This window comes from Cupressus sempervirens, chromosome 6 (genome assembly GCF_028749045.1).
Source record: "Cupressus sempervirens isolate cs-2001-9-10 chromosome 6, ASM2874904v1, whole genome shotgun sequence".
In the NCBI taxonomy this organism is placed as follows: Eukaryota; Viridiplantae; Streptophyta; class Pinopsida; order Cupressales; family Cupressaceae; genus Cupressus; species Cupressus sempervirens.
Genome location: NC_143123.1, coordinates 638,588,837 through 638,602,369, shown reverse-complemented (window position 1 = coordinate 638,602,369; position 13,533 = coordinate 638,588,837). Strand labels below are relative to the sequence as shown.

The following is a 13,533-nucleotide window of genomic DNA, read 5'->3' as shown; positions in this document are numbered from 1 at the left end:
GGCCCAAATGTCTTGCATATACTGTTTATTAGAATAATCCAATGAGTCAAGAAATTATAAATAACGTTAAATGTCAAAAAGGATATGCTACAAGGGATTCAAGCATATGGATAATCGGACATAAATTGAATTGAAGTAGACAGACACTTCCACCTTTATGGATATGACGATAGTGTAAGAGAGAAAGCAGTGCTCAAAAGATAAATATGACAAAACACGCTACATGATACATATAACAAATAGAAACAATACATTTTAAATATAATTGCAGAAAAGAAAGGAAGGCTCCTTCCAAAGATAAATCTGGCTAAGCCGTACTGACAATCATGAGTGCTACTCCAGTTTCAAAGATTTCATCTCGTTTAAAACTTGACATGTTGCAGCTTGTTCCTCGGTGGATTTGTTTTGATGTTCCTCTGACCTAGATACCCGAGGTGGTGCAGAACTAACAGCAACTGCAGAACGAACTCTAACAGGAGGTGCTAAAGAAATTGGTGGACCATAAGGACGTGCAATGACAGCAGATGTAGGCTGCATGTTCAACCATTGTGCAGAAGGAGACCAACTAGAAGGGTTGTATAGTGTATTTGTAGATGTCGGCCGAACTGGGATACTTGGTCGAATTGCTCCAGGCCTCAACATCATACTTAAACCTGAGCTTCTAAACCATTCTTCTTCATCTCGCTGGTGTTCATCCAATGTAAGAGGGACATCTTGTCTGCTCTGAGAAACCATATGAGTATTACCAAGCTGCACTGGAAATAATTTCCTTGAATTGCTAGGAATTAACCTGTTTGAAGGTACAAGCTCAAGCGATTGTCCGCAACCAGCCACTGAAGTTTGACCATCATGCAGTGTGTATGGAAGATAAAACGGCCTGCATCTTGAAGGATTATGCTGTGTAGCAACAAACCTTTGAGGTTGACTGGCATCACCATTGAATTCAACTGCAACCCAGGCCTTTGTATTATAGGGGGAATTCATATCACAAACAGGTTGTCCCAAACCATTGCAGTTGGGGCCGACTCTGATTCTAGTTGTGTTTGATGGAACTCGCTGTACATGGCTATGAGAAACAATTCTACACTGTTCTTCCATGTGCCTAGCCGTTAAAATACGAGCTATCGCATTCTGCTCTTGTTCATCACTTCCTTCGTTTTCGGAACTTCGTGATGTTGAGCCAGCTTGACTTCCAACTGCAAAAGGAAACATCATGACAGACATTTTTCTAAATCCATTACAATATAAATAGGTACACAGACATGAAAGATCTGCCTATTAAATTAGATTAAGAAATGCTAGATTTAGTATTCCAGTTTTGATCTTTTAAACAGAGTCACCCATGGATCCCGTGATTTCATCTAAACCAAATAACAGGGACAAGGCTGTACAAATGAGAGATAGAAGCTCAATTAAAGCGTTTCCAACAACTAACATTGTGCCAATCATTACATGAAACTTAGTGAAAATATGATAATGATTGGTGGAGTATAGATAGTGCTGAAGTGACTAAGGGAGGGATAAGCTGAGAGTGAGAAATACAGTCCAATCAATTATTGGTTCCATACAAAGTCAAACATCAGGTAAATGTAAAAAGAAATTTGTTTTTCAGATTGGTGAAAAAATAAATGCATTTGGACTAATACAGGAGCAGCTTCTAGAGTAAAACACACTGTAATTTTATATTTTGTCTCTACTTTTCAAAAATAGAAGGAAACTGGAAAAAAATATGCAAAACCCATCCTATTTAGTTGATTTAACTTTGAACAGTTGAGAGTACAGATTCTATTAAGCAAATCAAATCAAATTTCCAGAATTCAATCAAATTTAGACAGAATATATGTGTGACAAAATCATTATTCCCTCTAATCCTAGAAGTTAAGTGAGTTCACCTAATCCTCCAACAATTCCATCATAGGAACATTTATCAAAAATATGTGCAGTCAAGAATGAGGCAACTAACATCTATGTAATCGCTGATAATTTTCCAGAATCATCTATAAATAGATCAGACAAAAGTCTGCAAATCTGTATAATCCAAATCAAGCAATTTAAAGGAAACTGAACCTTAATGAGACAGACCACTTCAGAAAACATCACATGCCTCACTACAAAGAGCACAAGGATCTCTAAATGTTTAAGGACTGAAAAAGAGCAAGCCATATCTACCACAAATAAAATATTGTGCAATGCTGCATAATCCAGAAATTCATGCAAAGCAGATGATCCCACCCATTTGAAGAAGTATTTGATCATCAGCAGATCTGTTAGTAAAAGACTATCACAGTAGCCTAGGTGAATCAGCTTTCAAATTTGAACCTGATAAATGTTGATATTGGACCAAAAACACAAAATTGTGGCTTGTTTGTGGTTCGGATAAGGCCAAAGAAATCTGAAAGGTAAGGTTTCCTTCAGATAGAATCAATTGATATCTTCATGCAGCATTAGAAAATCCTATTCAGTTATAGATTTGGAATTCTGCATGATTGATTATGACATCACAAGATTTAAGGTAGCTGCACTAATTTGTAAGCTAAATTAAATGGAACTTGCCATCAGTTGTGGGTAAAGCCAAATAGTAGAGCAGATTAAGATTAAAGTAGATCTTCAATAAGGATCCATTTTGGCAATTTTAGCCTCTAAGGAAGACCATGATTTAGTATTCACTGATAGACCAAGGTTCTTTTAGAATGCTAGCTTGTAAATAAGATATTGAACATGACATTTCAACCCAGAGTTGGAATGTGATTAAAGTAGATCTTCAATAAAGATCCATTTTAGCAACTTTTGCCTCTAAGGAAGACCATAATTTAGTGTTCACTAATGGCTCAAGACTCTTCTAGACTACTAGCTTGTACATAAGATATTGAACATGGCACTTCAATCCAGAGTTGGAATGATAGTCTGTTCAAAGTTCAAACAAATAAAGTATAGAATTCAAAAGGGGAATCCATTGACACTGTAATAGCCACCCAATCCAAAACATTAGATCTAAAGATACAAGTTAAAATGGATATTAACTTGCCTCTCCAAAATATGTCCTTCTCCAAGCACACATCATTCTGATCAGAAGTTGGATTTTAAAGCCTAACTTTTTAACATCTTGCAAAGTTCCATGCCCTCGGGGAACAGACTACAGGGTGAAAAAATTCTGAGGAAACCCTTAAGTCAATGGTGGATTCCAAAAACCAAGAACTTCCTGAGCAAGTGAAGTGACTAAAACTCCCTGCAAAGGGTATCCATTCTGCAGACAAGGCATGGAAAAAGCCCAAAATTTAAACCATTCTAAAATGGATGTCATAGAATTTATCTTACTATTTAGGATGTTAATTTTTGTTATTTTAAATTTTAAATTGGCCATCTATAATTTCATGTCTTAACTTTTTTTTTTAAATATATCTTTTATTATTATTAACTTAAAATTTTGATTTTAGTTATTTTGATTATATAATTATGTTTACTTTTGACATAATTAAATTTCTCCCCTTTTAAAATTTTAATCTGTAAGTGAGCATCTATTGGACCACTCTTCCGAATAAATAAAAATACACAGGAAGGAACGAAACTCAACCTTGCAAAGGTGCCCAAAATCCTAAAAAGCTAAGTACGAAGAATCATCCTGTTATTGTTGAGTTTTTCTCCGACAGGAACTTCGGCACAAGCCCAGTGTGCATGTGCGAGAAAAAGATCAAGTGATGCACATTATTCTATTTTGCATTTCACTTTTGGAGTGATAATGGAAAGTCAGCCAAACATTTAAGCTAATTTCCATCTCATCCTTATAAGCTATGTCACAAGTTTCAACTTCATGTTCAGTGGCAATGAAATACGGAATGAAATTGGGAGGAAATATTTGAGAAAAAAAAAAATTGTCATAACATTTGTTTTATATAAATTTGATCTTTTTCAAATATAACTAATATATCCACAAATTTATCAAAACAAGTAGTATTACATTTATTTTATTTTATTTGAAAATGTAATTTAAATTTTATATATTAATAATTAAATATCTAAATCAAGCATTCTAAAATATTTCAGTTTTAATTTTTTTTGTTAACTTAAAAATAGAACAATTAAATAATGTAGAATTATATGAAATAGATAAATATATTTAATATGAAGATTTTTAATAAAAATCAATTATAAATTATAAATTTGATAAAACAACATAACAGATAGAAACATCTAAATTTAAAAAAATGAAATGAAAGGTGGAATTGCCCTGCACTTTTGCAAATTGACATGAAGCTGTATCAAAAGGTTCACTGAACACCACTACTCCCAACTCCTCACCTTGGCTCACAACTTGTCTTCAAAATCTTGTAGGGTTGCTCCTTTCTGCTTGACATCAACATTATTGTGGTGTGGGACCGTGTGGCCATCTTTTACACCCGGATCAGGTATATTTAATAGAAAAAATCTAAAACCCTGGCATACAAATGTTTTTTGAACATGTATTTTTATTTAAAAACCTTGCCTGTTTTCCATATGAAATTGACCGCAAATTTTTACGAATTTCATGTGGGTTTTATAAATTCACCAAAATTTGAACCTCAAGTTGAAAATATGGCAAACCTTGTGACAGAACTTATAGGTGACAAGGATGCTTGTAGAATGGTTACCAGACAGAATATTAAAACATGTATTCACTTTACCAGTATCAACATAAACATTTACTACCAATGATAAGCAAACCAATATTGGCGAGGGAAACCAGTATTCTTTATTGATTACCAAAAACAACCAGTACATCATCCATGTTCCAATGTTCTTAAATAGAGGTCAGTTGGTTAGGGAGACCAACCGACACATCCCCTCGCTACCTAACTACCCAAACCCAAAACTATCTATCTTTGAACATATTATTGCTTTATTATCCCCTACAATGCTTTTGTAAGTAGAGCCAATTTTTCAGAAGATGGATTTTTAGCTAGATTAGCAGAAAGATAGGTGCAAGATAAAAAGATTGTAACATACCAAGTAAAGTGAATTTCCCTGCAACTGTGAGTTGTTTCAGTTGTGGAGGTTGCCTTCTAAGTTTCAAGAAGGAATAAAGATTGATCTGAGAATACTTCTGCATTTTGAAGTTTCAGTAGGGAATATATAGAGAACGAACACCTGGTAAGCATGTCAAGCCTTCTTTCCCAATCAGCCAGAATAGGTATAAGGAAATTCTAGACTTAGTACATTCAAATTTATGTGGATTCCTGTTAGTAGAATAATTATGGGAAGCAAATGTTACATTTCCTTCACTGATGACTTCTCTTTCAAGACATGGATCTACTTCTCAAAGACTAAGGGCGAGGTATTAAATTAGTTTCAAGAGTTCAAAGATCTAGTGGAAAATCAGATAGGGAAGACGATCAACATCTTAAATAAGGGAAAGAGTATACCACCAAAGAGTTTGATATCTTCTGCAGGAGTGCAGGGATAACAAGGGAGTTTATATTCTATACAATCCAAAATAAAATGGGGTTGCAAAATAAAATGGGGTTGCAGAGTGAAAGAATCAATTCATTATAGGGGTCGCTAAGGCCATGATTCATGATTTAGGTGTGTCTTACAACCGGGTATATTTAGAACAGGTGTTCTTATAAGATTTTGTGGGACAAGACACCATATGAGGCATTAAATAATGCAATGCCAAAGGTGACACATTTGTGTATCTTGGGTTAATTAGCTAAGATCCATATACCTGTAGAGCAAAGCATCAAATTTGAGCATTGCAACAGGAAGGGTTTATTTGTGGACCATAGTGAGACTTCAAAGGTCTACAGGATCTTTATTATGTAGTACAGAAAAGTTGTAGTCAGTAAAGATGTTAAGTTTGATAAGAACTTTGCATCTAGGAAAGATCATGAGAGTTTCCAATGATAGAAGATGAGAAGAAAGAAACTCCAAAGTTTGGTCCCGGGCCTTCAAAGACACCAGTGCCTTAATTCAGGACAATAACTTTAAAATGAGATCTAGTTCTATCAGAAGACCTTGATGGTTCGTACAGACATTGAGGGATGCTCAAGAGAACATTGAGGGTCTTAGGACCACATTCAAAGAAGGCGGGCCTCTGAAGAAGTTTCCGAACTACATATCATTGATGAGCAGCATCATAGAGCCTTCCAATTTTCAAAAAGCAATAGATCAACCGGTAGCTGATGGATTGGTGCAGAATCCTTCCTCGCTAAGAGGAGGTTTGAGTTTTTAGCTTGGTTAGTAACTTTTGCACATGTTTAGTATGTAAGTCTTTTATTTAGCTACATAACTCTAATTAAAGAGTAGATTAGAAATATCTTCCATCTCATTCTTAGAAGGATGCTTTTGCTAAAAAAAACTGACTATTTGGAAGATCAATTTTAGCTAAATTGGTATAAAATTTGGAGCAAGATAGGATTGTAACATACTGAGTACAAAGCATTTCAATGTAATTGAGTTGTATCATATGTGGAGGTTAACTTGTAAGTTTTTCAAAGAAAACGGAAGGCTAATTTTAAGGTGTAATTATCTGTGTATGCTTTTGCGTTTTGAGGTTTCAGTTGTAGTGTGATTAATGCAATGTTAAGAGAATAATGTTTATTGAACATTATGCCATTAGTCACCTTGTTCAAAATTTGCTTGAACTACAAATTACAACTAAACAAATGCCTGGAAGGAAACCAACACAAACCCCTAACAATGCCTTATTAAAGAGGTACTGCATGTCATCCATGTACTAAGAGCATCCCCATTCCCTTTTGGGATCCAAGAGACTCTATAGTTCATTTAGAACCTTCACTAGTTGTGTTCATGAGCTCACAATCTTTGGTTCTTTTGACTTCCATTACATATAACTATGGACCCACAGTTAGCTTTGGTCTTCTTGGTTTCCACTAGTTGTGTTCATGGCATTAGCTCACAATCTTTTTTTCCTTTTGACTTATTCCCATTACACATAACTATGGACCCACGCTTAGCTTTGGTCTTCTTGGTTCCCAATAGAGAGATAATTAGAATATCCACACAAGCAAAATGATCTTCCCCTTCCTCTTGAGATGCTGCAACCTTCAAATCCTCCAGAACTCTTTGATCCTGCAACTCAACTCCCTCAGACTCCTTAAATAAATGAGCTCCACTTGCCACAAGACTTGAGACTTCATTCTGATCCGTGCAATCAATCATCAAGGTACTTCTCTCATGCCAAGTGCCATCTTAACTAAAGGAAGGGGAAGACAGTCACTACAAAACCTCCCATTGTTTCACCTAGCAAAATATGTATCCAGACTGGCTAGCTTTCTAAGTTAAATTCTGCAACCAAACAGTGCAAGAACCTAAAGGACTATTAGAGGGACAAAATAGCAACTTGTGCCTCGATTTCACTGGAAGCGTCTAAATGGAAGACCCTTGATAATAAAGTCAATTGAATCCAGGAAGCATGAGAAGCTAAGATCTTAAATAAAACAGTAAATAGGCTCAGATAAATCCACAATCTCTTTAGAAAATCTTATCAAATCACCGACTTTATTCTACCAACCGCTTAACCAAGCTAGGATTTCTCATAACCTACAAAAGTTTGTAGAAAGTTACATACAAACCTACACCAGAACTATTGTAATAGGCGCAAATGCTGAATCAAGAAAAGGGGTCAAATGACACCAAAAACACCATGCCTCCATAAAACCAAGTACCATTTTTCCACTCAAAATCACAATCCCCAGCAATACAAAATTGAATTAGTTAAAAACCTTTCTCCAGAAAAGACAGAGGTATCATCAATATTGCACCAAACAATTTTACTCCATTGAATTAATTCTTCATAAAAGTCTCCTCCCCACTAATTTACACAAAAACTAAAGTAATTAAAAAAAAAACTTCTTCCACCAAATATAAATGGATCAGCAATATTATACCAAACATATATTTTCGAATGAATTAATTGTTCAAGAGGGACTCTTTCCCAACATCTATAGACCAGAGCTTTGTTGCCAATCCCACCTTCCTTTTGTCAGTTTATAGTTTTGGGAACTCTTCAACCAAACTCAAAGGAACATCCTATTACACCCCACATTTTGCTTAATTTAAAATAATTCTATATAGTCATTGAGTTGAATGGTTAAATTAGTTATTCGCTACGGTTTCATGTGAATTGTAAGTGTTGGTTATTCGTTATGATTCATGAGAATTAGAAATATTGTTTATCATTATGATAATACATAAATGGAAAATGGTTTAGCTAACTGATTATCTGATTTTGATTAAATGATTTGGAATATGTTATTACCTTGGTAAATTTCCCTTTTGCAGGAATGCAACGAAGTGGGGAGGAAGCATTGTCAGAGCGGAAAATGGGCATGAGGGCACCAACCTACCATTGAGCAAACATGTGTGTGTCCTAAACCACCATGGCCAAAAGAAAACAGACTAGGCAAGCAAGAGTATACCAAGTGATCACCATTAGCTAATTGGGTTGACACAAATAAGATAATGAAACGAACAACTAAGAACAATTGTTAACTTTATGATAAAAGGAGACTTCAAGGCTTCCACATTATGTCAGACATGTTCTAGTATAATGATACCATGGTACTTCCATGTACTTGTACATGTACATACATATATATGTATATTCAAATGTGAGTACATGAATGTATGTGTTTACTTCAAATATGACATATACACAAAAATACATATATTTAGAATACTACAAAATACATATATTTAGAATACTACATATACGTATGTATATGCATACATACATATACAAATATATGTAGATATAGATGGTGTCATTATACTAAAGCATTAGAAGCAATTTATTATATCCATCTTATGCCAATGTTTTTATTATTATTCCCATTGGCCCTTTTAATATTAGTTTCCATCGCCTTTTATTTGTGTCTTCGAATATTCAAATCAAGAAATGTAACTTAGATTCGCCACCTTTTAGTTATCTTGCTTGTAACTCCATTCCAGAGATATAACTTGGGGAAATAAGCATGCTTAAGGCATGCAAAAGATCAGTAAGCCATTTTCATATCTGCAATTAGTTTTTCTTCATGCCATTTCTTTCTTTTTGGAGCAGCAGCCTGCCATCTCAACTCTCTATCTTTTTCTATACCTACGATATATTCCTCCAGCAACAATAAGTCCTTCCAAGCTTCCTTCTATCTCATCTATTACCAACGATCATAGCCATTGCTGGAAGATTGACAAATATAGTCAAGGAGTCATGCTAGGCATTTGCAAGTTTCTAACAGAAGGAGGTGACATACCTCTGGTTTACAAGCCATGTGTCTATCTACATTTCTTTTTTTTCCATTTATTATGATTGAAAACTCTAAGATTTAAGCTAGTAGAAAGAATGAATTATTTTCTTTACATTATGAATGGAGCTGGGCAGACTAGGATCTGTGTTTGAATGATTTGTTTACATAAGTTAAAGTAAACAATTTTAATTGCTTATGTAGATGCAATCGGTCCGATATATCTGTTGTAGATTATAATGATTTTCTTTCCAGAACTTAAAACACTTGGGCAAGAATGTCAACTCTATGCAATTTTTACACATGGGTATAATCCATATGCCTCTAAGATAAGATGAGGCATCATCAGAGAGTTAATGATATTGTTTATGAAATGCCAAGAACTTTTTCATATATATATATATATGTTATAAGCCCAGGTTGGGCAGAGAATTCTTATCTGAAATTAACAAAGTTTAAACAAGAATCATGAAAGACACCGAGATTCATCAAGGATGATCAGCAAGGTTGAGATGAAGGGTGTACGCTGATAACATTGACTTGAAAAATAACCTACAGGACAAAAGAGTGGAGTATCAGTACAAAACTAAACAGTAAATGAATATAAGCAAACATGTTAAATTGAGTCAACTCATGGTGGTCAAAGGCTTGGGCAGTGAGTGATCAGGCACATAGTGTCCTTGTAAATCCCTGGCCAAGGTAGGTTAGTGGCTCATAATGCTGCTATGATCACTAGAGGTCTGGATAGCTTGTAATCGGATGGATAGGTTGTTGAAAGGAGTTCACTGCCTAGCCGACTGTGAAGTTGAGACTCTAACACCAAGATGCTCAGTGGCAGGACAGGGGTGTTCCCGTGCAAGGAGGACCTTTCTCAGTTGAGATTGTGTGGGAATTACTAAGGGTCGTATTTGGGAGGTTAAGCCTCTGATAATGCTTATGCTCTCCACCTGGTGCCAGGACTTGCTCAACACATAATAGATCTACACCTATGGCTCCTTCATTTATCGGGTATTTTCTTATGTATATTTTTCGAGTTCGATTGAAATATGTTTAGTTAGTTGTTAATTTTTTTTATGTTTTCAAGCAGTTAATTAAGTAATGAAATTAATCTTTCCTTCATAAAAGCAATTATCTAGAATTCAGTTAATTTGTTATAACCGTTAATCTCTTTCATTATGTATAATGTAACTGTTATAACTATCTTTCATGAATGTGAACATGGAAAGTAACAAAATCATTGTTTTATTAATTGTTGTTAAGGTTAGGACAAATAGCTTGTTACACATCCCCTAAAGGGAAAGAAATTAAATCACTGAGCCTTCTCTTCATTAGCAGACACGCTCCCTAGTTGAAAAATAATAAAAAACCTAGCTTCTATTGGCAATATTTATCTTCCCATTATGAGGATGGAATTGACGAAACCAAGGACCCAACAAGCTTGGGACTATCACTTGTTAGATTGTGTGAATGTCTGACCAGCCATGTATTTTGCACTCTCCTTCATTCTGATACAATCAACTTGGAGAAACAATATATATTTACACATAAGGGCTCACTGCCTTCACATATAAATAGAGAACAAAGGAATAAAGATCCTCTTCCTCGGCAAGTGTCCTAAGGCCATAATACTCCACTATTAGACATAAGGTGTGAATAAATGAAGGAATTTAAAGACATTCGTGAGACCAGCAGTCTAAGGAAGCAAGAGTCCTATTCTTAACAGTCTTCAAGTTCCTCTTGATGTCATCTCTTCCTATCGCAAAATAGCCATGTTTTGAAGCCTTGCATCTTCAAAAGCTCATATAGACTACTACCCATCTTCAAATTGTTTTCAAGTACCACAAAGAATATCAATGTTTATAATGTTGTAATGAATTACAAATGGTTATAATTAAATTACATTTTACAACTATGTAACTTTCTCTCCCACTAATAAATAAGCGAGCACATATTCCACTGTCGACATTTCTTGTTGTGAGGTTTAAACACCATCGCCCCATTGCAAATGGGGACCCCCTCTTTTGTTGATAGGATTAGGTGGTAGAGCAAGTTTGGCAACAATTCAGAGTTTTGCAAGCCTTCTTAGAACATCAAACATGAAAGTTGACCAAAATGGCAATGTTTTGCTGGGTGCCAAAAAATTGAAAATTTGGCCAAAATGGCAATGTTTTGCTGGGTGCCAAAAAATTGAAAATTTGGCTAAGTCTGAAGATTGGAGTAAAATCTTGCACCAACGATGTCTAAGTTGGGGTGGAGTACGCACTTCTTCATATCAAGTTGGGGTAGTGGAAGCATCTCTTCATCTCAAGTTGGATAAAGAAAGAAAAGGATAATGCAGAAGGAAGGAATTAAGTCTTATTCAAAGAAGGAAGCAACTCAATTTCAATGAATTAACCAAAGGGCAGATCAATTTTAATGGTGTTAATTGGGTTGAAAATTAATTTCAAATATAATATGACATAATTTGCATTGATTTTACAAAATGAAAAACCATTTTAATTTCAGAAGAGAATAAATTTACCTCAATTTTGCATAAAATGAACGGAGTTTGAATATCAATTAATTAATTCATACAAATGGCATCAATTTTAACAAATGGGCAATTGAAATTAATGGAAAATAAATCGTAAATGGCAATAAATTAAATATTTTCCAATCAACTTGGAGTTGTAAATGGGCCATGCATTGAATGAATTATTTCAAGGTCCTCAATCAATTTCAGACAAAGGGGAGCCAATTCATATTGATTTAATCAAAGAGTTGTCAAATTTTAATAAATAGTATCAATTTTAAACATGGAGAATGTTATTTTGGTTTAAATGATGTTGATTATTACTGGTTGCAAATCAATTTGAAAATGAGAGAGGACATTTCAATTTGCATTACCCAATTAAATTTTGAAAATTAATATAGCAAGTATGTGATGATTTTCTAAGTCTTACTAACTAGATATGTTGAAATTATCATTTAAAATTTCACAATTAATTACAAGTGGTGGTTTTCCTTGCAAGTTAAGAAATGATGAGGTGGCAGCCATATCCTCAACCAATAAGAATGTGCCAAGTGTTCTAATGGAAGAAATTCATCATAGTGTCTAAATTCATTGAATCTGACAAGTGAGAAATGGGATATAGAAAAGAAAATTCATAGTGTAACATTCGATTTTCCCGGGTCTAAATTAACATCTAACAGACTCAAAGATATATAGTTTCTAATTTGTTTCTTAAGAAGACAGTTATATCATTCATGTTCATATGAATAAGATTTACCATTAAAATTAGTTAGACAAAAATTTCTTAACTAAAAACTTGAAATACCATCAAATGAAATTACTACAAAAATTGAAAACCACATACCTCAGAAAACTGAGTTCGAAATCAAACTAGGGATGCTTCTGCAACCACTCGAGTTAGTCCACAAATACACTATAACAATTTCACATGATGACTAACATCTAAAAACTGCAATCTCAAAGTCAAATGATAATTACAATTAAATACCACTATATTTTAAAATAGGGCATCACATACCATTGTGTCAATTAGGGCATCATTCACCATCTGTTCATTTAGGGCTTCCGATACCGCTCTATCACTTAGGGCTTTCGATACCACGAATTCAATTAGGGCTTCTGATACCACTGATCCAATTAGGGCTTCCGAAACCACTGTTTCAATTAGGGCTTCCACTACCACGGATTCAATTAGGGCTTCTAATACCACTACATCATTTAGGATTCCAGTAATCTCTCAATCAATTAGGGCTTCAGATTCCTTTCCTTCCAATTACTAAACTGTGACAATATCTCAATATTAGAAATATGCTTATATTTGATATTCATATAAATGAAAAGCAATCCATGATTCTATCTCTTATATCTAGGTGTAAAATAAGAACAACAATAAAATAACACAATTTAATCTTACCTCCTCATAAATAAAGGTGATATTACCTGTTTTCCGTTAAACAATTGATTATAAAACTTTTCTCCGTCTGACTCATGACAGACATCTTTGGGAGAGGTGAAACATTGCTAGGGGCTTGACCACCTAACTTTGGACCAAATCTTATCCCCTCACGATCTCTAATGAGAAAGGCCCTCCCTACCCGAAACAGACAGGGGACATCTTGCCATCCACTGGGCTTCCTGGTAATTAACTCACCATACGACTTGGCAGCAGGAGATTACAGTCACAGGATTATGCATGAACTATTAATTAATTCATATTAAATTGATAACAATGAAATGTCATAACTGATTAATGTTTCATGTTGCTGCAAATTTCCTTTCTCTCAC

The 13,533-nt window shown here is 34.6% G+C and overlaps 1 protein-coding gene across 2 annotated transcripts in view; it reads right to left on the bottom strand.

Annotated features, from left to right (window-relative positions):
- LOC149553844 (double-stranded RNA-binding protein 3-like) overlaps window positions 1–13,533 on the bottom strand; it is a 40,559-nt gene continuing 27,026 nt past the window's right edge. For both annotated transcript variants that reach the window (XM_089789195.1, XM_089789194.1), the window contains one exon: window positions 1–1,196. In XM_089789195.1, coding sequence (XP_089645321.1) covers window positions 334–1,196 — 863 coding nt within the window. In that variant the 3' untranslated portion in view covers window positions 1–333. The remainder of the gene's footprint in view (window positions 1,197–13,533) is intronic.